The following is a 26,787-nucleotide window of genomic DNA, read 5'->3' on the forward strand; positions in this document are numbered from 1 at the left end:
CCCTGCCCTGGCACCGCCACCGCCACCCCAGGGTGCTCCCGGCGGCAGGTGCCTGTGAGGTGCCTCGGGTCCAGCCACCATCCACAGGCTGCAAAGGCTGCAGGGCCGGGGGGGGGGAGGGGGCGAGGGAGAAGGCAGCAGCTCACCAGCCCTTTGTACTTGAAAATCGCAGGGACTTAACCGTGCAGGTGCCCTCCCCAGCGCAACCTGGCTTCGGCGGACAAAAAAAAAAACAAACAAAAAACCAAAAAGGCAAAGCAAAAAAACGCCGCGATTAGGAGAAAAAGCCAATATTAGAAAGCGGCGCGGCCAGCAGCAGCGTCCGCAGCGGTTCCACCCCCCCACCCCCCCCCGCGGGCGGCTGCGGCGCGGGGGCTCCGGCGCGCGGAAGCCGCGAAGGGCCCCGGCGCGGCGCTCCACGCCCGGCCCCGGCGCCCCCTGGGCGGCCGCGGCGCTCGGCGGGGCGGCGGCGGGAGCGCGGCGCGCCTTGTTCCGGCGGCGGCCGCCAGCCCCGCCCGGCGCGGCCCCGACCCCACCCGCCGCCGCCGCCGCCGCCGCCGCCGCCGCCGCCGCGCCCGCCCCCGGGGCGCCGAGCGCGGCTGTGCGGGAGAGACAATAGAGGGGCCGCGGCGGGCGCGGGGGGAGCGGGGCGCGGGCGGGAGGCGGGCAGGGGGGCGATGCCCCCGCCGGGGCGCAGCCCGCTCGTGCGCTAAGCTGGCGGCATGCGGGAGACGGCAGCGCTGCCGCGGGGAAAGTAGCCGGGCTGGCCGGCGGCTGGAGAGCGGGACATGCTGCCGGTGGCCTCCTGATGCTGCCCGAGCGCTGGGTCTGCGGGCCGAGGGGAGGCTGCTGAAAGCTGGAGGAAGGCGCCGCGCCGCCACGGCGAGGGAAGCCCGCGGCTCCGGCTGGGAAACCATGGGGAGATGCAACGGGAGATGCACGCTGGTCGGATTCTGCTGCCTGCAGCTGGTAAGGCGAGGGGCCGCGCGCTCATCAGCATGCCGGGCTGTGCTTTGTGCGAAGCGTTCCCCGTCGCTGTTACCCGCTCCGTCTCGGCGGTGACCTTGCTGGCGGACCGGCCTGGGGATGCTTTAATGCGACCCCAAAAAAAAAGGGAGAAAGGAGCAAGGAGAAAAGAAATGTGACCCTCCTCCCCTGCCTCAATCCAGTGCTCGCTGGAGTTGCAGAAGGAGGGATGGATTTGAAACAGTTCCCCGGGTTGTCGGTGCTGGGGGCTCTTTCTCGAGCAGGTGGGAGCTTTGTTTCCAACTGCAATCTCTGCCCTCTAAGTTGGCTCTCGGGGGGGAGCTTCAGCTCCTGCACTGGGTGGCTCGAAAGGTGTTTCTTGGGGTGGGGGTCCCTCTAAGCCCGGCCGCCCCAGACATGACAATAGCGAAACTTAAAACCGCAGGCAGCACTTTGCGAAACTCTCCTGCCTTCTGACGGGACCGGTCTGCCTGCGGTTTGGGGAAGCTCGCGTGTTTGGCGGAGCGAAAATCGGCAGGTTTCGTTATAATCGGATTGTTGATATTTGCAATAATTACGTGCCGTGCTTTTCGCCGCACGCGAATCAATCTTCATCAGGCTGGTGACGGAGGGCCCGGCGAGGGGAGCCTGTGGGGCGTTCGGGGGGTTTCTGATCAAACCAGAGCCGAGGAAGTTGTCATTAATTATCAAGGCGCTTCCCCAGGCGGGTGGTTTGTTAACAGAGGAACCCAACGGTGAAAAGGCGCCTTCCAACCCGCCTTGCCACCATGGCTCTTCGGTGGCTACCGGGGACTTGTGGTGGCAAGGAAAACGGGGGGGAATTGCCGAAATGCTGGATGCTCCGCGATGTCCCTGTGGATTGCAAGGGGGAGGCTAACACGGCTCCCGCAATCGCTGTGGCGGCAGCCGCTCTGCTTGGAGCAATGTTGGTAAAGGCGGTGATGGGTGTGATTGATACCGGCTCGATATCTGCTCTTGCAGAGAGGTTTGGAGACGATGGTGGCGTCCTGCTGTCAGGCAATTTCTTCCCAGGTTTAATATTGTTGATCTTCTTATTCTTCCGAACGGCGGTGGCCGTAGAGTCATTCGTGTCTTTTAAAATGTGGAGGAATGTCTTTCCTGAGGGTTATGGGAAGCTTTCAAGCAAAGTATCTAGCAGGGGAGCGGAGAAGCGGTGCCGGTCCGGGGCTGCCCCGGGGGCTGCGCGTTTTGCCTTGCGCCGTCGCGCGGAGCCGCTCGTTGGAGCAGACCTTGCTCGTGGTGGCCCCGGCCGAAGTCCTGCCATTTCCAGCAGGAATCGCCTTTGCTCGCTCATGCCTGAAAGCTTCCCCTCTTTGCCACGGTTTGCTCTGTAAAGCTTCGCTTTGCAATTTGCTTCCGTTGCCAATTATTCGAAAACGACGGGTATTTTCCTCGCGGAGCAGGAGTTTCCTGGCTTTCGGTCACTTCTTTTCACCGCTCAACTCCCGAGCAGCCTTGCTGGCATCTGCTCTGCAGGGAACCGTTCCAGGTCTGTGGAGAGAGAAGATTTCAGCCCGTTTGTTTCGGAGGGAGAAACGAGTTGGTGGGAACTGCTGGGGTCGGGATAGGAGCTCCCGTGTCTGCACAGAGAAACTTTGCGGTACAGACTCAGGCCAGGCTTTCTCCTGGAAGCTCTTCCTGCCTGTGTCCTCCTGCCGCTGCAGTGAGGATGGACGTCTCTGAAGGCTCAGAAATTGTCCCTTAGCCGCTTTTCCACGAGATGCTCCAAGGCGGCATCTGGGAGGCTCGTCCTTCAACACCGGCTTGGCAAAGCATCTGCCACAGCCTCCGGGCGCAACCTGCTCCCTGGGACAGGGCTCAGGACGCGATTCCCCCCCGAGGGATGAGAGGTGAGTCAAGGGCAGCAGGTCTCCATGATCCCTGCTGAGACGGGGCAGCGGAGGGCTGAGCTCCATCGGTGCCTCCCAACCTGCTCCCGACCTCCTCCCCTCGCCCTTCTCTCCCAAATCCGCCCACGAGCCAGCGCAGACGCTTTCCCGGCCCTCGATCCCTTTTCTGGGAGAGACCCCCGCCACCACGGATGGCACCTGGGTGGGAACGGCTTCGTGCCCCGGGATGAAGCTGCCCCGTGTCCCCACCGGGCGCCCGGCGGTTGGGCAGGCTGCGGGCCGCGTGCGTGCTCCAGCTGGAGCTCCCGGAGGCAGCGTTGGCTGGCGGCCTCCCCGCCGCCCGGCGAGACTCATTACCGGCTCCGCGCTGCCGGAAGGCAGCAGCTTGCATCCCGGTGAACTTACGGAGGTGCCCCGGCAGCTGGAGAGGGGCCGCGGCCGTGGGGCCGGGCAGGGCCGCGGTGGGTCCATCCGCTCGGGCGTCACCGTTGCTTGGGGAAGGACTCGCAGCAGAGCCGAGAGCTGGTGCTCGTGGGGCCTCGCCGCTCCCGGGAAAAGGGGAGCCGCGACGCTCCTGGGCATGGAAATGGGCGCAGCGATGGAGGAACCCAAGGGTCCCACCTGGTCCCACATGCATGGACGGCGTGGCCTTGCTGCAGCACGTCCAGCTGCCGGCCAGCAAGCTCGGAGGAGGAGAAAGATGCCATCCTGGGTGTCCAGGAGCGCCTGGGTGCTGTGGGTGGCACAAGTCACCCTGCCCACCTGGGTGCCAGCAGCTCGACCTCGAGGTGCCGGGGCAGCGAGGATTATGGATCCCATCAGTGCATCCCGATGCAAACGTGCATCCACAGAAGTGGCCAGGGCCGGTGGGGAGATGGCGAGCAGATGGTGGAGAGATCGGAGGGTGAGAAGGGAAGGTGGATCACGCCCGAGCCCAGCTTTGCCCCCGCCGAGGAGGAGGCACGTGGGCTTGGGGACGGCTCCACCAGACGGGTGGTGGCAAGTCCACGAAACCCTGTGGCTTGCTGGACCTCACGCAGGGCACCACCGTGCAGGCTCTGCCCATTTCCCAGATGGGAAAACCAAGGGGAGCCGCCGGAGAGCCGCGTGCCGAGGTTTGCGTGACAGCCACCACCAGCATGGGATGCACGCAGTGCCCGCTCCGTCGGGAGCGCGGTGAATCCGGGGTTACCCTGGTTGGGGGCCAGATCTGAACCTTGCAGGGAGAATTTTTCCCGGATCGATGGGTTTGGTCACCTAGCAGCAGCACTGGCCATGCAGTCGGACACGGTCGGAGCCTCGGCGAGTCCCGGCGGAGCCGCGTGTCGGCTCTTTCCCACCGGCACAGACCGGGCTGCCGGGGCGAGCAGCTGCCCGCCGGGGCCGGGTGCCAAACATCAGCCCGGGACGGGGAAGCCGCGGGACGCCCGGGCTGTAGCGCCGGGAGATACCTGTGGTTGCAAGGTGAAAGGAAATCAAAGCTCTGTTTTTACGCTGTCCTCAAATAATCCAAGAGCAAGAAGCTGCTTAATGAAGTCAGTAGCCGGGCGGTTCAGGCCGGAGACTTCCCCAGGCTGCCGGACTCCGGCGTTGGCTCAGGGGATGGCAGGGAGAAGGTGGATTTTGCTGGTTCATGATCGCTTATTAAACTAGCCTTTCTCTGGGAAGCTTGTTGTTGTCAGGAGAATTTATGTTTTCTTTACGGGAAGATGAAAGCTGCTGAGCCAGGGGGATGAAAAACGAACCTGCTGCCAGCGCCGACATGAGCCCGGAGGTGTGCAGCTGAAGAGTGCTTGTTCACTCTGAAGACTAGTGGTGTCGGTTGCAGAGCACCTCATTGCTGGGGGCAGGCGCAGTCCTGCTAGATACCCAAATCCCGTCGGAAGCGGTGAAACGGGACGTCAGGATGTGGCCTGCCAGACGCAGAGGCCCTGCAGGGTCTGGATGGATCTGGATGGCTGCTCACTCCCGCACCCCTCTGCCAGCACTCACCCCCAAAATTCCCTTGGGAAGGGGGAAGAAGGAGGATGAGGAAGCGGGAAGTCTTTCCATGGTGCTGCAGCTGATCGGAGACGGGAGATGCTCAGCTGTCTGGGCAGGAGCGTTGCCACTGCCGGGCTGCGGGTCACGGCTCGCAGGGACGCCGGCCACCGGCCAGCTTCACTCTGCTTTGGGGAGAGAGCCCGGGCGTCGCTTTTGGGGCCTGAGGCGCGGAGATGGGCACGGAGAACCTCCAGGATGCGGCCCAGGATACGGCCCAGCCGGCTCCGCTCATTCCCACGGCAGGCACCAGAGGCTGGCGGAGCTCTCGGCCACTCCGATAGCGGCTCCGGCCCGGAGTCGACCGCCTCTGCCGCCCACGGGAATCCTCCATCCCAGCGCGGTTCCCGTTGGCTCGAGGCCGGACGGGGCCGGAGCTGAGCCCCGGCCGCCTTCCCACCTCCGCGGGGCCGGGAGCCCGGCCTGAACTCTGTATGTGGCTTTTCAATTACACAATTAAATGCACAATTAGGTATAATTACCAGCGCTCCGAAGCCGCGACTCCTGGTAATAGGCATGTAATCTACTGCAGTCGCTGTTTATCCTGCTCGGCTCCGCTCCCTAATGATTACGGAAAGCTTTCACATTTGCATGGTTGCCATGGAAATCAGGTTTCGGGGGCCGACACGGGTGCGGAGGGTCCCGCACTCGCCCGCTGGTGCCCGGCGGGGATGACGGGATGCGGGATGCTCCGGGGACCGGGAGGGAGGATGGAGCCCGGCATGCGGCTTTCGGCCATCGCGGCGCGGGCGAAACGTGGGCCAGGCGGGCGCCAAAAACCCCGACCCACCTCGCAGCCGTCCGGAGCAGCGTGCCGGGGCGGACAGACATTGGCACGCGTGTGCATCATCTTATATATATATATATATATATGCATATCCGTGTTTGAATTATTCATATGAAGAGCATCGGCTGTCTGCTGTCACGGCTCGCTGGCGTGCGTTTGGATGGGCAGAGTGTCACGGTGCTCAATTAAAACAGCTCTTCGTGCTCGTTTTCTTCCTCTAAATTTGCCGGGCTTGCTCGCGGGCGCCCGGGAGCGTTAGAGGAACCAGGCGAAGCTCTCCCGAAATCGCTAACGCTGGCTCGTAACAAAGCCGGAGGGCTGGAAAAACATCTTCGAGGGCCGGGTTTGGGGCAAAATTAATGGGGAGAGGCAGAAAGCTCGACGGCAGCCGGGCTCGACGCTAACGCCTGCAAAAGCGGAGCGGCCAGGGCAGCATCCTGCGCGTCGCAGGAAAAGGGGCTCGTCCGGCAAAACTCGACCTCGTTTCTCCGTCAGCTCCCGAGTCCGGCTGGTAAAAGGAACGGAGCCAACATAATAGGTGCCGATAAGCAATTTGCTGTAGTCCTGCACAGCTTTCGGTTAGGGAGGAAAAAACAAGTGTTGCAAAAAATCAATGCAGCCCCGATTAAGTGGATGTAACTCGGTTAAGCGTTTGCGTGCGGAAAGGCATCGCCAGCGGAGATTTGGCCAGCCAGAGGGTTTCGAGGAGGGCTGGCTCCCGGGCCAAGGGACGCACCGCAGCTCGCAGCGACGTGGGAAAAAGAAGGAAAATCGCTGCCGGGAAAATAGGCGGATGGTGCCCAAATCGCTGCCGGCCAGGCGGTGGGAAAGCCTAGAGCATCCCCCCCATCCCGTCCCAAAACGCATCACGAAAAGATCGGGAGAAGGCTCAAAAAGAGCAAGATTCGAGGTTTGCGGCTGTGGAAAACCACCGGCCAGTGGTGAGCGGTTGGGAAATTACAGACGGCGCTTGGTTATTTATTGGCCCGGCCCGGCAGCGGTTGCACGCGTTTGCTTTGCTGCGGAGCGAAGCAGCAGCTCCGAGCCGGCGGATCGATAAACATCTTGGCCTGGATCCTCTATGTTTTATTTATTCGCAAACTCCGGACTCTGCCTCTTGACAAACTCCTGGGAGGGAGATAATTACTGCTGAACAGGAGCGTGCGAGGAGCGACTCCCAAGGCCGGGCCTAATTGGCCTAATTTGGGCTGAGAAGCCTTTTTGCCGGCCGACGGCGGAGATGCCAGAGAGGATCTTCCCTGCCCGGGTGTGATGCTTCGCGAGTGAAAAGCATCTCGAGGAGCCCAGGAGTCCGAGCCGGGAGCCGGCAGCACCGGCCCTGGTGGGAAGGGGGGATTTGGGGGCTGGAGATGGAGGGGGAGGCTGGGCCTGGGGCTGATCCTGGTTCCAGCTGGGCAGCGGGATGCAGGAGGCAGCGCACGGAGGCGCCTCGGCCAGCTCAGCGCTCCGTGCCTCAGTTTTCCCATCTGGGAAATGGGGAGAGCTGCTCTCCTCCGGCTCATCTCTGCCCGCTCGGACACCGATATATTCATTTTTTCCCCCTTACACTTTATGTTGAGCTGTCCCCAGCCTCAGCGGCTGTTTCCCTGCTGGGAACCAAAGCGGGTCCAGGAGATGCTGTCAGGAAGGATTAGGTCAACCCATATGTTGCCTCCAGCCATGGAGAAACCAAGACAACGTTGCCCTGAGCTGGGATGGACGAGATGGAGATGGAAAATGGGTGGGGAGGCCGTAACGAGCCCTTGTTGATGCCCGTGGGAGGATGCTGGGCACGGCCGGCGCTGGGTACCGGGAGGATGCTGGGCATGGCCGGTGCTGGGTACCAGGAGTCCTCCTGGGCAGCAGATAACACTTGTTTCTGTGAAATCCCCCGAGTCACAGAGGGGCCAGGACCCCCAAGCCCCGGCGGTGCCTAGCACTGCTTGGGCGACAGCGTTGCGAAAAGCCCCTGCAGAAACCACGGCGAGAAAGGCGAAAGGCTCACGCAACCGTAACGTTCCCGTCAGCGCCGGCCGCCCTCCTAACAACTCCTCCAGCGCCGGCCGGGGAAATGACGGTTATTAGGCATCGATCTCCGCAGCGCCTTGCCGGCGGGGGGCTGGATGCGGTGAGGGGGCTGGGGACGCGCCTTGTGATCCGGGGGTGGCCTTGTCCCCAGGCCGGCGCGGAGCAGAGCCGGGGGCAGCTCGGGGCTGGAAGCGCTGCCGCGTCGGGAGTTAAACGTGCGCGGGGAAGCGGCGGGGGGAGATGCGCCTGGGGAGGGAAGACGCAGCCTCAGCACTGCAGGAAATTTGGGGAAATCCTGCATGTTTTGGCTCTCCGTGCTGTGGCAGGAGGCAACATGGGAGGAGAAAACACGATGCCACGGCAAGAAGCACGAGCCGGTGTGAATCACCAAAGCCGGTGACTCCCGGCGCCCCGAGCATCCCTCGGGCGCAGAAGCGGCACCCGGAAACTCAAGGCGCCGGGGAAATTCATGAGGTCCCGGGCTCCAAGCATGGAGCCTCTCTGCTTTTTGCCTCTCCCTCCGCAGCCGGCTGGGGGTTGTCACCGGGAAGGTCCCCTCTGGGGACAAGACAGCAGCTGCCGGAGGCTGCCTTGTGCTGCTCCCCCTCGCCGCTGCACAGCTCAGGCTCGTGGGGGCTAAGTGACATGACCAAGGCCACGTGGGGATGCTCCTGGCCGCCTCCAGCAAGGAGATGCTGGGATGTTGCAGAAGGGCATATGGGGAGGCAGGACTATCCGCTGTGCCTGCACACACTGCCCGCATCAGAGCCGGGCGCTGAGCACCCATCCCAGGGAGCCTTGCCCAGGGATGCTGGAAGAGGCCAGGGTCGCGGCATGCTTTGCTCCACCGGAGGCTCCTGCCGGCCTCGGATTCCCTGCCAGATGCGGGCCGGGAGCGGGCACCATCCCCGTGACTTGCTGCGATGGCACGGGGAGTTGCAAACACACCGAGAAGTCGCTCCGCGGGCTGCGCGAGGCCAGGCACGGGAGCAGCCACGGCCCGGCTGGGAGGCGAAGGGGGGCTTTGCTGAGGGCCAACGCGAGCCTGAATCCTTACTGAAGCCAGGCATATCCACCAGGACGGCTCTCAGGGGTCCTTTGTGCCTTTTTCAGCTCCCAAATTAGCAACAGGGTGTTTTGGGGAGCTGTGTTTGGGGAAGGGCTGCGGGTGCCCGCTGCCGGGCTCTGCACCCTGCCCGCTCCAAGGAGCGGGATCCTACGGGAAACAGCCGCAGCCGGGCACCGGTGTTGGGCCGAGGCACAGCCAGGTGTCCCAGTGCCCTCGTCACCCCCCTTGCCCAAACCGGGGTCTCATCCAGAGCAAACAGAGCAGAGGGACACAGCCACCCTACCTGCCATGCCACCATGCACGGGGGACACAAGCCGCGGCAGGACAGGGATGCTCTAAGTCCCATCCTCCTGCTTGACTCTCAGCATTACCATCTTAATTAAGGCTAATTAAGGCTCTCAGCCACTCTGGCCTCTCCCCACGATCAGATCAACATGACAACCCTCTCCTTTTACACCTGGCCAAACCCTCCCTGCCAGCAGCATGGCAGCAAATGGGGCTGTGCAGGGAGCCGGGACACGGGGGAAACCAGGATAAATCAGTGCAGCCCAGTCGGCTGGGTTCATGGGGTTAAGGAGAGTCACCTGGGGCTGATGCGCTGCTGGTGAATGAGGAGGCTCTTCCAGGCTGCTGGTGTTGCAATGGGAGGTGGTTGTAGGGCATGGAGGTGATACCTTGCTGCTCCTGGAGTTTAGTTGGCAGGGGGATGGGATGGGATGGGATGGGATGCTCCTGGAGCTTGGGTGGGTGGGTGGGGGTGTTGCTCCTTGTGGGTTGCATGTTGGAGAAAGGAGCTGCAGGTATTCCTCACCCTGGAGGGTTTCTCCTGGTGTTTAGCTGGGTGTGCATGTTGGGAAGGATCCCTCTGTCTCTGGGGCTTGGGTGTCTCACTGTGTGCTTGGGTTTTTTATTTTATTTTCATTTTTTTTGCTGGGGAGTGAAAGCAGGAAAGTCCTTGGTGGGAGGGGATGTGGGAAGCCACTTGGCTCTGCCCTGATGCTGTCCTGGAGCATGAGAAACACAGGTGTTTTGTGGCTGATGGTTGTGGGGGTGAAACCCTCCCCTTGGAGGGTCCCAGGGAGCATAGTGTGCTGGGGGTGGGAGCAGAGGACACTTTTGGCTGTGTCCCTATGAGTTTGCAGGGCTGGGGCTGCCTCCAGCTGAGTGTTTGCTCACCTGGAGTGATGCCCTGCTCCAGGCTTCGGTCTCTGGAGGTGCGGAGCTCCTGTGGATGGTGGGTGCTTGGTGGCACGGAGGTGCTGGGCATCTGAGCTGCCAGCTGGGCACCTCTTCTCCCTGGGAGCTGGAGATGAGGGGCTTCCAGCCAGCCCATCCCTGTGGCCTTCAGGCATCCTCATCCTTGCTTCATCTTGGTGACCCTGTGGCAATAGCCCCTCTTGCTTGGGGGGCACCAACGCCCAAGGGAGGCAGCCCCAGGGGATGGGTGGCCAGATAGCCTGGCTGGCTGAAATTTGGGGGAATCCCTGGGAAATCCCTGCCGGCCCAGGAGAGCGGGCTGCAAACCTGAGCTTGCAGCGGCGGCCGAGCCGTCCTCTCCCTCGTCTCACCGCTCCTGGGCAGCGTCAGGGCAGGAGGCTGCTGTGACTTGGTGGCTTCCCGGAGTGGTTCGTGGCCACCTCGGACCCCAGCCTGCAGCGAACCTCCTCCCCAGGTCGCTGGCCCCAACGCTGGAGCCGGTCATGGGGTGAAATCGGATCCCTTTTCCTGCCTCCTGGGGGATCTTGTGGGATGTTATTCCTGTTTTTCCAAGAGGTGCATGGGGAGAAGCTGTGCAGGGCTGTCTGAGGACGGGACAGGGCTCCGGAGGGATGGTGAAGCAGTTGCAGGACCAGTGCTGTCCCCAGGAAATTGCATCGCACCTCCAACTTGATGACTCCAAGCAAGGATTTAATTCGGTTGCAGCAGCTTGTTACTGCTACAAGCTGCTTGATAAATACCAATGGATTATTAAGGGCCAGTTTTTGGGGTGCATGGTGCGAGGCTTTGGCAGATTTGGGGTGCCCTGGTGTGGAAAGACACCCCAAAAGCACCGAGGGAGAAGAGGGCATTGCATTTAGGGGAAAACCCATTTGCTGTCTTGCCCTGGGAGGTTCCCAGCTCAGGATGCTCGAGCTCTGCTATGCCACCTCCTGCCTCGCAACAGCCTGTGCCGGCTCCGGCCGCCAATTATTTTTAATTTGCCCGCCCGGACAAAAGGCTGGGCACCCCCGGGGAGGCAGCACTTGGGCAGACAAAGCCAGACGAGCCCTAATGACGGGCATGCCCGGCGCCATGCATTATACATACGTTATACACCGGCTCCCGGCTGGTGCTCGAAGCCCTCGTCTGTCTGTCCGTCCATCCGTCTGCGGAGGAGGAGGAGATGGGGCAAGGCTGGCGGGTGGGAGCAGCCCTGGTCCCTGTCTGCAGGGGACCCGTGGGGTGTTGGCTCAGGTGTTCGGCCATAGGATATGCTCATGCTTGTCCATTTTTTTTGCTTTTTTTCCCTGAAAAACTTTTATTTGAAAACCACCTTTGCCCCTCCAGATGTGCCCCAAGGGGACCCTGCTTAGGGCAGGCTCCAGGGTTGGAAATTCAGGGCAGCACATCTGGCTGGAAAAGCCATTGTGTGCGGTCACGGGGGGGGAAAAGAGGCATTTTTGGGCGGCAATCCACCCTGTTAGCTGCCTGTCAGCGGGGGAAGAGGACCAAAAACAACCACTTCCCTCACCCTGCTGCAGCCGCTGGGGTGGGTGAACCCCCAGCCCCAATTTTGGCACCAACGGCTGCTGCCGTTGCCTTCGCGTCCCCCATCTCCACTCAGGATGGGACCTATGGCCTGGGGGGTCCCATGTTGTCCCCTCCCATACGTATCCTGCCAGCCTAACGCGGTGGATACGAAAAGAGAAAAAACCTGATTAATAAAGGCAATTTTTATGGCTGTTTAAGAAGTCTCTAATGAGCTCCCATCCGCCGCTGCTAATCGTGGTGCTTAATAACGTGCCGGTGGTCACGGCGCGTGCTGCGGAGGCGCCTTATTAAATCGGCTCCGGGGATGAAGGGAGAAGGCGGTGCCGTGTCAAACGGCAACGGGGATTTTTTTGCAAGCAGGCAGCAAATAGTGGCTGAAAACATTCAGGCTGCGAGTTTTATGGCAACGATGCTCCCATGCATGCACATGGCCATTTGCATTTTGAGGTTTTTGGGTGCATCTAGTTCTGTTATTCTAATATAAGTTTCTTTTTCTCCATCATCCTGGGTGCAGGAAGGTCCCGTGGGATAGAGGAAGGCTCTTTCTTGTCCCGGGCTGGGAGCAAATATGGGATGCCGGCTGCTCGGATTTTCCATAAGCGATAGCACCTAGAGGGAAATAACAGAGGGAGGGTGGAAATCGCCTCTTCTCGTTGCTCTGCCTCCATCCCCGCGGGAGCAGCATCCTTCCTTCCAGCCCGAAGAGCTCTGGAGCAGGGGGGACGGGGTGGGAAATGGTCCCCTCCTGCCCGTGGGGTCTGGCCATGCCTTTCGGTTTCCAGGGGGAAAAATGTCCCAAAGGGCTTCCCTAAACGCAGGCTTTCCGCTCCGGCCAGCACCGAGGAGGGAGGAACGCAGAGGCACTGGGGCCAGGATGCTCCCCGGCAGGGCGTGCAGGGTTGCACAAGTGCGATCTGATGTCCAGAGCTAGAAAAAAAGGGGGGAAAAAAGAGAGAAAAAAAGTAGGGTGCCTACCCTCGGTGATTTATGAGAAGAGGTGATTTACAGAGACAGAAAGCAATTACCTGGGCTGGAGTTTGGCCAGGAGGCTGGGGCTGAGTTAAGGCAAAGTCCCAGCTGGGATTGCTACCAAGTTACTAAATAATAATAATTAACACGAATGCTGTCCTTTCTCCTTAAAGCGCCCCGAAAAGCAGCGCGGGTGCTTTGGGAAGCCGGTGGGTCCCTCCTGCAGCGGGATGAGCCGGGCGCCGTGGGCTTCCCGCTGCATCGGGCTTTTGCATTCTGCCCGCGCGGAGATTTATTGACCCGCCGGAGCAGCATCTACCGGCCGGTCTCGCCGGCTACCAGTGACTTCGGTTTAACGCGTGTGCCCGTAACGACTGCTGCGTCTGGAGCGGGTTGGCTTAGAGGTTTGGGAAAATGAGGGATGGCAGCCGGGGAATTGTCGCCGCTGGGATGCGGGGGTCGGCAGCGGGGCCCTTGCGGGGAATTGGCCGGTGGGACTCGGTGCTGAAGGTGCCCGGCTCCTCATCGCCTCCCTGGACATCTCACCCGGCACCCATGGGTGTCCTGAGCGGCTTCCCCAGGAGGCTGGATCCTGCAGGGAAGCATCCATCACGCGTCCATGCCGGAGGCTGCCCGTGCTGGCTTCTTCCACGGTGGTTTCCCGGAGGCAGCTGTGGGTCGCCCCATGGGCGTTTTGGGGACGGGCTGTGACACGGAGGGACTGGGGCGAGTGCTGGGGACCCGATCCCGTGGGGGGCTGCTGGACCCCCTCCGAAAGGCGTCTGGGACCGGGATCAGCCTGGATGGGAGATGTGAACCAGCATGGGAAAACCTGGAAACAACATGGGAAGACTGAGCTTGTTCCCTTGGCGTCAGCCCAGACAGGAGGAGATGTGACCGTGGCCCTGGATGAGGAGGGGGATGCTGAGGACAAGAAATGGGACCTGGGAGGCTGTTTTCCCATTGGAAAGGCGGGGGGACGTATCCCTTGGAGATAGATAACTGCTGCCAGATGATGCTCTTCCCCGTGGAGAGCCCCAGCCCCGTGCGGAGCAGCCGCTTCTGCAGCCCGCGGCTTTTTGCGAGTGACTTTTGCAGGGTTTTCTAGGAAAACAAAAAAAAGCAAGGGACAAAAAAACCCTTCCCAGCAGACGGTGCCCCTTTGCAGGCTGGGGAGCACAGGTGGGGAGCACTTTGCCCTTTTCCAAGAGCTGCTTTTGGGGAATCGCCCCAATTTTGACGGCAACTCGACGGGGTTTATGGCGCAAACCTGTTTTCCCGCGCCGCAGGGATGCAGGAGCATCACCTCCCCTCGGAGGCAGCTCGGTCCCATCGCCAAAACACATCTTTGGGGAACCGGCCGGGCTTGGCCTCGGCTCCGGCAATGCCACCGGATTATTTTTGCGCCCGGTCTCGTTCGCGCAGTTGTTACCAGGCAGATTCCTCGCCCGATTTTCCTCGCAGCTGGCGAGCCGTGGGAGGAGGGACTGCCGGTTGCCATAGAGATACGGTTGGCTTTAATCAGTATTTCTTTCCTGGGAGAATTGATTACGAAAGGTGTCACTAAATAAGTCAGTAAATTGGATTTTTTTTTTCTTTCTTTCTTTCTTTCTTTCTTCCCCCCCTCCGTCGGATTATATTAATGGCGGCTTTGAGTCGCTCGTGGAGATCCGGGGGAAATTACCTCTCGCTCCGCACAGATGTCGGGCTAAAGAACTTAACCGGGAGCATTAGCATGGAAATTGCCTTTCGGCTTAATCCTCACCCAAACGGCTCCTTTTTACCGGGAGCCCGAGGCCGAGCGGATGCTGCCCGGGGCTTTGCGACCTGCTGCCGTCCCCGGGGCGGGATTTGAACCCGCGGCCTGGGCGCTGCTCGCCGCCTGCCCCTCCATCCCCAGCGCTTTGGGGTTGGGTTTTTTTGCCCAAATGCCATGAAACTGAGCAGTTTTGGAGCAAAACCAAGGCTGCTTTCTCCCTTGCGAGGGTGCTTGGAGATGACTGCGGGCTTTGGGCTGGTGCCGGGGGATTTGCACCCGGGTGCGAGTCCCAATTTCCCTATTTTTGGGGGGAGGATTTCCTACGTCTTAATTAATTTGCAGCCTCCGAGCGTCCGTGCTGCTAATGGGCTTTCTGCTGCGAGGCTTCAGCGTAATCCCGCAGCTAATTGAGGCGCTTGATTAATCACGATTTCGGTTGCCTGCAAGCCCTGGCTGGGGTCCTCGTTGCAGCCAGGCATGTGCCCCCCCCCCCCGTGCCTCAGTTTCCCCTCTGCATCCGTGGGCTACCAGCACTGCTCCCATGGGGCTGCTGCATGATAAATCCCTAAAAAAAAGAAAAAGCAGAGGGGTGAAAAGAGTCACTTCGGCTCTCTTGTCTTTCTTTTTTTTCCCGGTGGTGTTGAAACGGTTCATTTTGGAGAGGTTTAAAAAAAAATGAAAAATAAATAAATAAATAAAGAAGTCTCAGCCTTATCGCTCCGTTTCAGCATTTATCCACCGGTAAAAAAAAAAAAAAAAACAGCGGTAGTGTTGTATCTCCATCCTATAGGCGATGCAAAGAGGATTTGGAGGCTGCGAGAGCTTCCGGGCAAGCTGCCCGCCGGGATGAAACAGCCCGAGGTTTCCGAGTTCAAACAACCCGCTCGCGGTGGGGGGAAAAAATGTGAAATTTGGACGGTCGCCGGAAGAGAAATGCTTAAAATTCACCCTGGGGCAGAGGCCCCCCCCCCGCTGCCGTGGGACCCCCGGAGGCACCGCCGTCCCCGTTGGTACCCAGGCGAGACCCCGTGGCCGGAGCATCCTTCCCGGGGCCCTGCCTGGAGGTGGGTGCTGAGCGGGACACGAGCCAAATCTGGATGTTTTTTTGGGGGGGAGGTCTTTGCACTGTGCTCGCGCCTATAAAGTTTGGGGCTTTTTTGCTGTTTAAAGCATTTCCCGGGTATTTTGGGATCCCAAAGGAGGCCGTTTAATGGAAAAGCAGGTGCTGGAGGGCGGGCAGCTTTGCCAGGGCTGCTTCGCTGCTGCTTTCCCTGGATAAATTCCCACCGTGGATTTTTTTTTTCTATTTTTTTGCTGTCTCTTCCCCTGGGAAAATTGTTTTTTTAGCGCCTGGCCCGGCGGGGGGAGCGCTGCTGGGTTTGCATCCTTGCGGTCACTCCGTCGTAGCGAGGTGTAAATTGGGAATTAGTCCCAGGGTGGCAGGAGCATCCATCAGTGCCTGTGGGTTTCCATGCCTTCTGCCCGCGTGGTGCCGCACGGATCCGGCCTGGTAGCCGCCCTTGGGATGCAGTGGCTGGTGCCAAGAGGTGATGCACCGGGCGGGGGGGATATTTGCTCTTTTAGGGGGGGAAAATCCCCCCCTCCAACCCCAGGGCTGATCGAGGACCCCCGGGCGGCGGCAGGAGCAGGCAGGCGGAGCAGGGGAGCCCACCCGGCCTTGCACCCATGGGTGCTCCTGGGGTGCAGCGTCTAGACGGCTGCTGGATGCCGTTCCCATGGCAACAGAGGCGGATGCTGCAGCTGGGAGAAATTAAATAAATAACGGGGGAAAAGAGGAGGGAAAAAGAAAAAAAGGGCAGTGAGCCCCATCCTGAAGGAGCTGGGCTGCGGGCCCCCGTGCAGGGCAAGGCGCAGCCTGCTCCGGACCTTCATCCTGCCCGGCCCGCGCCGCTTTCCTGGTTCCCTTCGTTGCTTTTGGGCCGTGAATCCACCGAGGATTTTGGGAGTAGGGTAAGAGCTTGTTTCCAAGCTGTTCAAACAAAGCCCTGGGGCTCATGGCCGTGTTTGCACCTTGCTGATGGGCAACGTGCCCGCTCGCCGTTTATTTAGGCGGCAGCTGGTTTCCCTGAGCGGCGGTGCTCCGGCGTGCGGCCGCTCTGGTGAAAACGCCTCCGAAGGCTCCTCGGGTGCCTCTTCACCGTGATACTGGTGGAGCAAAGGCTGTCGTGGTGCAGAAGTCACCAAAGCGGCGTTAAACTGCCTTAAAAAGAGCAGCCCGGAGCGACAGCCGGGCAGAGCTGCCAGTGCCCAGTTTCCCAAGCCGGGATTCGAACCCGCGACCCGGCCCCTTGGGAGCTGCAGCATCCTCATCCATCGCGGTATTTTTATTTATCCCCGGAGAGAGGGAAAATGCCCCAAAAAGCGCTGATTCCCGAGCCAGAAACGTCCCCGAGGGCCCATTCGCCCTGGGGATGCTCGGGGGGATGCCGGCCCCTCGCTTCTCCCTCCGCACGGTTGCTTTGCGCCCCATTGCGAGGGCTTTCGGGTGCAGCGGGGCCCATCCTGCCCGTGGAGCAGCACCTGGACTAGCTCCCCTAAACCTGAGCTGTGCATCGATACCGCTCCAAAAATTGCACCAGGATCTGGACCTCTTTTTCTCCGGATTACCGGTAGAAATACCCCAGTTTGGGGGGGTTTTGCACCTCTGCTCGCTCCCTCCCTGAATCCAGGCTCCTCGGGTCTCTCCCGTGGCGGGTCCAGCCTGCGGGAGCCGCGTTTGGGACCTCCACGGCATGGTGACACGGGCCATGAGCCTCATCCAGACCTTGACCCTGCCGGAGGGTCTGGCCCCGGGTTATTTTTTCCCATGGGACCAAGGCAAGAGATGCAAATAAGCTAATCTGGAGCTGGGATGCTCCAAACGCCCAGGGCAACGAGGCAGGAGGAGGATCCAGAGGGACACGCCAGCTCCAACCCGCCGGGAGCCTGAGCACCGCGAGCTTCGTCCGCTTTAATCCCCCCTCGTTGCAAAATGATGCGATTCCCGGAGATCTGGGGGGAAAAAAGCAGCGGGGACGTCCGGGGAGCGGCGGGGAGATGCTGCGAGGCTGCGAATGGCTCTCGCTGCCCCGTGTTGGTTTTCGGCCGGTTTATCGGGCGGGAATCTGCTGCCGTCGTCGCACTTGGCAGGGTTTGAACAAAGCCACGTCGATGGGCGAAGGGTGGATTTTCCCTCTGATATTTCCCAGAGGAGGGAGGAAAAAAAAAGGAATTTTTTCCATTGAAGAAAAGATGATGTTTTCCGCCCAAAAAGCTTGTGATACCCAAATGGTGAGAAAAGCTGTTACTCTGCTGGAAAACTTCCCGCTGGAGAAACGCCGGCAACCCGGGGCTGAACCCGGGACGGGGAAAGGTGTCCGGGAGCCCAGCTGGGATGAGGGACGGAGAAAGGAGCAGCACGGCGCGAGCTAAATCGGGTGCAAATCCCTCATCGCTGGTCGAGGCTCACCCTCCGCTTCAGTTTTTGCTGTCCCCGCTGGCTACGGGGCTTTTTTGCAAATGGCTTTATTTTATTTTACTTATTTTTTGCAAATTTTAGATTGGCCGAATCGCCACGGCCGGCAGCTGAGCCGAGATTTTCGGGGTCAATTTTTGCATTGACTCTGATTAAACTGCCTCGGTTTCCCCGAAAAGGGGAAGCGGAGCGGGTGCCGGGGTGCCTCGTCCTGCCGACTCCCCCCCAGCCCAGCGCTGCCTCCAGGAACGAGATCAGGGCGAGAGCTTGGGGATATATATATATATATATATCCTTATATATATAGGGAAAATATGTATAAGGATATATATTTTTCCCCCTAAAAATTGATTTTTTTTTTTTAAGGCAGAAATAGCCGCCCCAGAGCGGTTCTCGGACGCATCCTGGTGTGATTTCCCAGTGCGGGAGGGGAGTGGCGTGCCGGGTGATGCTCGGCCGCGCTGGACAGTCGTGCCGTGATTTTTTTTTGCTTTTCCCATCATCCAGCAGTGCCCCGGACTAACGAGGCACCTCTTGTTAACGGGGCCGCTTGTAGCGGAGCTGGGAAGTTCGGGCGAGCAGGGCTTTGCCGCAGCAGCGAGCCAAGTTTTGGGGGTCGGATACAGCGGGCAGGCTCTGGCTCTCCTGTTTTTTTCCCGTCGCTTCATTATTTCCCATCGCCGTGAGCAGGATTCATCCCGGCAGCGTGCCGGTCGCCCTGAGCTTGCAGCCTCCGGATGCACGGGACTGGCGAGGTTCCCGCGCGCGGCCCTCGGCAGTGGGGAAACCAAGGCAGCCAAGCGGCCGCCACCAAAATCCTCCTTAAGCTTGAGCCTAGAATTAAGGACACCGAACCTGGAGCCATTAATAGCTCTAAGCCCCCCCAAAAAAGGGGGGTAACAGGCAGGAGACGCCGCATTTCGTTTTGCACGGCCCTCCTTGCGGCTTGCAGCAGGGCAGCGGCCATCAGGCCGGAGGGGGGGTCTTTTTTTTTCCCGGGGGTGGTTTTTATTTCCCCAGGGGCCAGAGGGAGTCTTTTTTTTCCCCAGGGGTGGTTTTTTTTTCCCCAGGGGCCAGAGGAGGGTCCTTTTTTCCCTGGGGGTGTTTTTTTTTTCCTGGGGGCCAGAGGGGGGTCTTTTTTTCCCCGGGAGTGTTTTTTTTCGCCGGGGACCAGAGAAGGGTGTGTTTTTCCCAAGGAGTGGTTTTTTTCCCACGGGCCAAAGTGGGGTGTATTTTCCCCCAGGGGTGTTTTTTTTTTTCCCAAGGGGCCAGAGAGGGATCTTTTTTTTTTTTCCGGGGTGTTTTGTCCCCCGTGGGGTTGCCGGGGGACGCGGGGCCTGATCCTGCGCCCGGTGCCCGCGCAGGTGGCGGCTCTGCAGCGGCAGGTCTTTGACTTCCTGGGCTACCAGTGGGCGCCGATCCTGGCCAACTTCCTGCACATCATGGCCGTCATCCTGGGCATCTTCGGCACCGTCCAGTACCGCTCCAGATACCTCATCATGGTACGTAGCCGGGGCCGGCGGTCTGTCCGTCCGTCTGTCCCCGCAAGGGGTGGTGGTCCCCGCCGTCTGTCCGTCCGTCCGTCCCCGTGAGCCCCTGGGCGGCTGGTGGTGGGTCTGTCCATCCCTGTGGGGTGGCCAGCTGGCGGTCAGTCCATCCGTCTGTCCCCATGGGGTGTCCCTGGGCAGCTGGCCAGCAGGCAGTCTGTCCGTCTGTCCCCGCAGGGTGTCCCTGGCCGGCGGGTGGGCAGTTGGTCCGTCCGTCTGTCCCCGCAGGGCATTCCTGGGTGGCCGGCCAGTGGTCAGTCTGTCTGTCTGTCCCCACAGGGCGCCGCTGGGTGGCTGGTGGTGGGTCCATCTGTCCATCCATCCCCGCAGGGCAGCCGGCTGGCAGTCAGTCCATCTGTCCATCCCCATGGGGTGCCCCTGGGCAGCTGGCTGGCAGGCAGTCCGTCTGTCTGTCCCTGCGGGGCACCCCAGGCAGGTGGTGGTGGGTCCGTCAGTCCATCCATCCCTGCAGGGTGCCCCTGGGTGGCCAGCCGGTGGTCAGTCCGTCTGTCTGTCCCCACAGGCTGCCCCTGGGCAGCTGGTGGTGGGTCAGTCCATCCGTCTGTCCATCTCCATGGGGCGCCCCAGGCAGCCAGCAGACAGTCAGTCCATCCATCCATCCCGGCAGGGCACCCCTGGGCAGCTGGCAATTGGTCCGTCCATCTGTCTGTCCCCACGGGGTGCCCCTGGGCAGCTGGTGGTGGGTCCATCAGTCTGTCCGTCCCTGTGGGGTGGCCGGCCAGCTGGCGGGTGGTCAGTCCATCCGTCCCCATGGGGCACCCCTGGGCGGTCAGTGGTGGGTCTGTCTGTCCGTCCGTCCCTACAGGGTGCCCCTGGGTGATCCATCCATCCATCCATCCCCACGGGGCGCCCATGGGTGGCCAGCTGGTGGGTCCATCCGTCCCTGCGGGGCGCCCCAGGTGGTCTGTCCATCCATCCCCACGGGGCACCCCTGGGTGGTTGGTCGGTCTGTCTGTCCGTCCCCCCCGGCGGGCCCTGAGCGGGGCGGCGCTCTCTCCGGCAGTACGCGGTGTGGCTGGTGCTCTGGGTCGGCTGGAACGCCTTCATCATCTGCTTCTACCTGGAGGTCGGGCGCCTGTCGCAGGTGAGGCCGCGCGGCGTCGGCTCCGGGCGCCCTCCTCCTCCTCCTCTTCCTCCCCTGCCCTCTGCCTCCCATCTCGTCTCCCTCCTCCTCACCTTCCTTTGCTCTTTTCCTTGCTTTCTACCCTTTTCTCTCTCCCTGCTTTCATCCTTCCTTCCTTCTTCCCTTCCCCCTTTTTTCCTTCCTTTCTTCCTGCTTTCTCCCTCCCTTCCTCCCATCTTCCCTTCCACCTTCTTCTCCCTTCCTTCTTTCCTCCTTCCTCCTTCCATCCCAGCCCTCCATCCTCCTCTTCCTCCTTCCATCCCGGCCCTCCTTCCTCCTCCTCCTTCCAACCTTGCCCTCCTTCTTCTTTCCTCTTTCCATCCCGGCCCTCCGTCCTGCTCCTCCTTCCTCCTCCTTCCATCCCAGCCCTCTGTCCTCCTCCTCCTTCCTCCTTCCTTCCACCCCAGCCTTCTGTCCTCCTCCTTCCTCCTTCCTTCCATCCTCGCCCTCCATCCTCCTCCTCCTTCCTCCTTCCTTGCATCCCAGCCCCCCGTCCTCCTCCTCCTTCCTCATCCTTCCATCCCAGCCCTCCATCCTCCTCCTTCCTTCCTCCTTCCTTCCATCCCAGCCCCCCATCCTCCTTCTCCTTCCTCATCTTTCCCTCCCAGCCCTCCGTCCCCCGCCTTCCTCCCTCCTTCCTTCCATCCAGGCCCTCTGTCCTCCTCCTCCTTCCTCCTTCCTTCCATCCCAGCCCTCCATCCTCCTCCTCCTTCCTCCTTCCTTCCTCCTTGATTCCATCCTGGCTCTCCATCCTCCTCCTCCTTCCTCCTTCCTTCCTCCTTAATTCCATCCTGGCTCTCCATCCTCCTCCTCCTTCCCTCCCTCCCCGGGGTGTTGGGGCACCCCGTGACACCCATGGGCACCTGAACGCGGGTGGCCGCAATGGCCCATCAGGGTTATGCTGGGGAGGCTCCTCCAATTCCCACCGGGATGAGCGGGATGGAGCCGCCGGGATGCCGGCGGGAGGTTCCCACCCGCGGCTTTGCGAGCGGGGCCCCGGCTCCCCGAGCATCCTCGGAGATGTCGCCCGCGTCTCGCCCGGCTTCGCGGGTGCCCGAATCCGCCCTCCTGCCGCAGGAGCGCGACTTCGTCATGACCTTCAACACCTCCCTGCACCGCTCGTGGTGGATGGAGAACGGGCCGGGCTGCCTGGTGACGCCGGTGCTCAACTCCAAGCTGGCGCCCGAGGACCATCACGTCATCACCGTCACCGGCTGCCTCCTCGACTACCAGTACATCGAGGTGGTGAGCAGCGCCGCGCAGATATTCCTCGCGGTAAGCACGGCGAGGGTCCCGGGGTGCCGCTCGCGCCGGCTGGAGGACCGGGATGCGGGATGGGGTCTGGGAGCGCCATGGGCTGGAAGAATAACTTTTTTCCAACATTTATCGTTATTATTTTTAATTCTTTCCCCTAAACGGTGTAGCCTCTTTACGCGGCGCCTCGCGTGGGCCGTGCTGGGCATCGGCGGGTCTTGGGGGCGGCGCGGCTGGGCCGGGATGCTCCCCCCTCGGCCGCCCGCCCGAGCTTGCCTGCGCCCTCCCCATGGGGCCGGCGGCCCCGCTCCCCCCGCGGTAAGCGGCTCGTCCCCGTCCCTTGTGTCTTGCAGCTCTTCGGCTTCGTCTACGCCTGCTACGTCAGCAAAGTGTTCCTGGAGGAGGAAGACAGCTGTAAGTGCTTCGGCGGCGCGGGGCGACGGAGCCCGTCAAAGCCCGGTTTTAGACCCCGAGACCTGCCAAGGCGCCGGGGCGCTGCAAAGCCGCGGCCGCCCGGCGCCGTGCTGCTGGGATGGGATGGGGACCCGCCGGCATGGATCCGGCTGCCGGGAAAATGGGAAAGGCCGCCTTCTCCCGGCGCTCGTCCCCGTCCAGGCGGCTCTGCTTCGACCATAATCGCTGCAACCCCCCGTACAAAAGCGCGCGGCGCCCTGGCGGCAATTAAACAGGCCGTTGCGGCTCCAGCCGGCCACGTTAAACGCTCATCTGCCGACAATTAATTGGAGCCAGCTGGCAGCCTCCGCCGGCCAAACGGAGGGAGCGATGCGCCGCGGCCGGGCGATGCACCAAAGGCAGCCAGGGATGTGCGGCCGTGGGTGCCCGCCGCGTCCTGGCGGGAGCGCTTGGGTGGCTGGCGCTGGGTGCCGGGATGCCGTGTCCACACGCAGTGGGTGCCGGGATGCGGTGGGCTCTGGGATGCTGCATCGGCATGCGGTGGGTGCCGGGATGCGGTGGGTGCTGGGATGCCGCGTCCGCAATGGGCACCAGGATGCTGCATCGGCACGCGGTGGGTGGGATGCGGTGGACGGCGGGATGCCATGTCCGCAGTGGGTGCCGGGATGCTGCATCAGGATGCGGTGGGTGCTGGGTTGCCGTGTCCACAATGGACGCTGGGATGCCGCATCGGCATGCGCTGGGCACCAAGATGCTGCCTCGGCATGCACTGGCTGCCAGGATGCTGCATCAGCATGCGGTGGGTGCCAGCATGCGATGGGCACGGGGATGCCACGTCCGCAATGGGCTTCAGCATACGATGGGCGCCGGGATGCTGCATTGGGATGCAGTGAGCACCGGGATGCCGCGTCCACAATGGGCATCGGGATGCGGTGGGCATTGGGATGCCACGTCCACGATGGCAGCAGGATGCCGCGTCCACGATGGGTGCCGGCACCCTGCTCCCTCTCCCATCCCCGATGGCCTTCGAGGCTTTGAGCGGAGAGCATCTTTGGGATGACCTGCACTCCCGAATCCCCACTTCCCTGCCGGCAGCGAGCCCGTGGGATGCTTCCCCTGCTCGGCTGCTGTGGCGGGCATGAAGCCTGGCACGTGCCTCCCCTCCCGCCACTGTTTCGCACTGCTGGGGCCCAAAGGCAAAAATCCCCGTGGGAAATTGGACGCTGCCAGTCGCCACAACCCGCTCGCGTATGCGGGGACCAGGCGAGGGGGCTCGTCGGCCGCCACCGCCGTCTTCGGAGCACGTTTGCATTCCAGGCGGTGCCCCGCGTTCACACAAAACGCCTGCATTCAATACACTTTTAATATTAATGCCCCCGCGGCCGAGATTCAAATGCATCTTTTTAATGGAATATCTTATTAGGTTTGGAAACGGATGGTTGCCGTCGAAACTGAGAGCCGGCTGCGTGTTAAGTCAGAAAGACAAATAGGCTCGGAGAGCGGGTCCCCCTCGAGCTCGCCCCGATTTCCCGGGCAATCGTGTGCTAATCCGTGCGAATCGCCGCTTCTTGGTGGTTAATACATTTATTTCCGGGAGCTGGTCGTGCTGCGGCTCCCGGAGCGCCCTGGAAATACCGGTGTGGTTGCACAGGGCACCACCAATATATCGGTGTCCACAATTCCCATAAATCGCCCCTTTTAAATAAGACGCGATTCGCCCATAATTCTCCTTAAATGCTTTGGAGATGATGCTAGGGGGATTTCACGGCTCGTGCCGCACCGGGGCTGTCGCCTCGCGGAGGAAAGAGCCGGAGGGAGCTCTTGAAATCCACCCGGCTCCTTTTTCCTCCGTGTGTCTCGCGTGTTCCCGTGCCGGGAAACCTCCCTACTCTCCCTCTTCTCTCCCCAGTTGACTTCATCGGCGGCTTTGACTCCTACGGCTACCAGGCGCCGCAGAAGACGTCGCACTTGCAGCTACAGCCCTTGTACACGTGAGTCCGCGGCCGGTCAGCACCGTCGAGTTTTGGGTGGTTTTTCTCCCCTCTTCTCCACTGCCCGTTAAGCTGAACGCTAAAATGTGATAAAGCTGCAAAATCTAAAGGGATTGTCCTCATTTGGGCTTCACCGGGTGCCCAAAAATTAATTATATTTGAAGGCGGGTGTGTAAATTTGAGGGCGCAGCGTGCAATTGTAGGTGCAACGAGGAGATTGCACCGCGGCAAATGTGTTGGGGATGGCTTTGCTCTCGCTGGGCGTTGGGACGTGTGTCCGCGTCCCCGGGTGCTTTCTGCTCCCTCTTGGGTGTTTTCAAGCCCCGGCAGCCTCGTGCCGAGCGGGATGCCCGGGGTCACCGTCCCCCGGGGTCGCTGGGTGCTGCGGGGCCCTAACGCCGCGTCTCCGCTTTGCTCCCCCAGGTCCGGGTAACCTCCCGGCGCGGGAGCGAGAGGCCGCAGGATTCCCACCCCGGAGCCGAGCATCCCGCGGGGACGGATGCGGCCCGAGGACTGCCCGGAGCCGGCGCTCGAGGCCGTCTCCGCTTCCTCGCCTGCTTTTCCCGCGGTGTCCGGCGAAAGACCCGCACCCCCCGGCCCCCCTCCCGGCACCCCCCGAAAGGCAGCCGAGCGGCGAGCTGAGCGCGTCCGAGGGCTCCGCTGCCTGGCTGGCTCCCAGCCATCACCGGCGTTTCCCGGGCCCGGACCGCCGAGACGTCTCCGAGCATCCTGCCCCGCACGGGAGAAAAAACCCCGCGACGTGCCGAGGTTCCCGCGCCCGGGGGACGCCGGGTTCCCACGGGCTTCGCGGCGGGTCTCCGGGACGCGGGGCCGGGCGAGCGCGCGTGGGATCGTGAGCGACCCGTTTTCTTCCATTTGTCAACCTCCCCCTTTCCGTGTTTTTAATTTGGGCGAAGCAGCCACGGCCTTGGGGCCAAACCGGCCCTTTTCCGCGGCAACTCGGCGCCTCGGGATATTCGTCGAGCGTCGCAAAGCCTCGGCGTCGGGACTCAGGACGGCCGGAAAAACGAGGGGTTTTGCTCCTAAAAGGAAGACGTAAAATCTCCGGTAGGATAAAACGCCACCGAGGACCCGTCTCTGGCTGCCGGCGGCGATTTCCCGCGCCGGGAAACGCCGCTGCCTCCTTCGGGCTCGGACCCCGCGGGGAGACCTCGCCGTTCCTGCCGCCCTCCCGCTTGCGGGGAGCGTTGGACTGCTTGAATTTGGCAATACGGACGCTGCTTTCTACGCCGCCCCTTTGCGGCCGTTTTGATTAATATAACGAATGTTTTTATCGGAAGTGCCTGAGCTCGCGGTTTGTCGAGTGCCGGCGCTGCCTCCCGGCTCGGCTGCTCCGAGCCCACTTCCCGCGGGGCCGCATCCATCCGCCACCGGCCTCCTGCTCCGCTTCGGCCGCCGTGAGCCGTCGCCTGCCCGAGCGCTCGCTGCTCTTCCCAAAAGCCGCCAAACGGCGGAGATTCGGGTGGACGGACGAGCCGGGAGCTTGTCCGGCATCACCATTCCCGCGCCGTTCTGGGGTCTTTTGGAAGGACCTGCGGAGGGGGGGATGTGACAGCGGGGCTGCGAAGCCCTGGCTTCCCGGCTGAAATCCCTGGTTTTCCAGTGAAAATCACCAGTTTTCCGGTGAAAATCCCCGGTTTTCCCATGAAAATGGCCAGTTTTCCGATTAAAATCCCCGGCTTCCCAGCTGCCGGCCCCGGTGGCTCCCACCCTCACGGCTCCTTCCCACCGCAGTGTTCGGCTGCCCTTGCCGGAGCCGGCAGCGTTGGTTTGCGGCAGTAGATCCGTCCTTTCTCAAACACCCCGGCTTTGGCCATCCATTTGGGCTGCCAAAAACCGGGAAGAGATGATGTCCGACGGTAGGGAAGGCTCGGAGGGGGGATGCGGGCCGCTCGGCAAGGTTTCGGGTCTCACTCCCAAGGCTGGGTTTCCGTCGCACCCCTCTCCGCTCAAAACAGCGACGGGAACAAAGAGCCTTGGGATAACGTGGAAAGAAAATTTAACAAAACGCTCCAGGTCACTCTCCCAGGTTTCTTTTTCTTTGTCCTTTTTTTTTTCCCCCCTCTTCCCTCTTCCGATCCCGTGCCACCAAACCCAGCCTCTGCTCCCGGCTCCTGCTTGGGGGCAGCGCGGGGTTGCATCCCGTTTGCCCCAAGCGGCTCTTCAGGCCTGGGGTCCCTTTGCACCCAGCAGGGATTTTGTTTTCTTTCCGTATTTTTTCCTTCCTGCCAAGCAGCCATGAAGTGCCAAAGGGCAAAATTCAGGAAGAAAAAGCTACTCCGAGCCCATATCCCACCCGCCGGGGCTGCTCGAGGGCGGTGCAGATGCTGCAAACCCTGAGCATGAAAATTGTCGTCTTCTCCGAGAAAATGCAGGTCCGGACACGGGATGGAAAAGCAGAGCGGATGCGGATGGAAAAGCAGAGCAGATGCCCAGGCACGAGGGCGGCTGGGATTTACGGCTCCGGCAGGGATGGACGGGGATGGGAGCATCGGGGCCAGCATGGGAGCGAGCCAAGACAGCCCCATCCCCGCCGCCTCCCCGTCCCAGGGCCACCTCGAGGTGGAAACTTCACAGGCAATAATTTTGAGCCCTTTTTCCCCTTTTTCCCAAGCCAAAAAAAAGAAAAAAACCCAATCTTTTGCAGGATGCAGAAGTCCACCCGTGGCCTCGCTCCAAA

At 61.5% G+C, this 26,787-nt stretch overlaps 1 protein-coding gene across 1 annotated transcript; it reads left to right on the forward strand.

The window, feature by feature from the left end:
* Positions 1-610: 610 nt before the first annotated feature.
* On the forward strand, positions 611-25,386 carry NKAIN1 (sodium/potassium transporting ATPase interacting 1). Its single transcript, XM_026096717.2, has 7 exons — positions 611-969; positions 19,101-19,238; positions 20,308-20,388; positions 21,505-21,702; positions 22,035-22,095; positions 24,005-24,086; positions 24,510-25,386. Exons 1-7 carry the CDS (start codon positions 916-918, stop codon positions 24,517-24,519), a joined length of 624 nt encoding a protein of 207 aa, XP_025952502.1. The 5' UTR covers positions 611-915; the 3' UTR covers positions 24,520-25,386.
* Positions 25,387-26,787: the final 1,401 nt, after the last annotated feature.

The sequence above is a fragment of the Dromaius novaehollandiae genome, chromosome 23 (genome assembly GCF_036370855.1).
Source record: "Dromaius novaehollandiae isolate bDroNov1 chromosome 23, bDroNov1.hap1, whole genome shotgun sequence".
Lineage (NCBI taxonomy): Eukaryota > Metazoa > Chordata > Aves > Casuariiformes > Dromaiidae > Dromaius > Dromaius novaehollandiae.

What these genes read in the sequence shown, in the direction of transcription:
- NKAIN1 (XM_026096717.2), top strand. Translation starts at nt 916, where the DNA reads ATGGGGAGATGCAACGGGAGATGCACGCTGGTCGGATTCTGCTGCCTG. An exon ending in GCTCCAGATACCTCATCATG is followed by an intron (nt 19,239 to 20,307) that starts GTACGTAGCCGG and finishes TCTCTCCGGCAG; the next exon opens with TACGCGGTGTGGCTGGTGCT. An exon ending in CCTGGAGGAGGAAGACAGCT is followed by an intron (nt 22,096 to 24,004) that starts GTAAGTGCTTCG and finishes TTCTCTCCCCAG; the next exon opens with TTGACTTCATCGGCGGCTTT.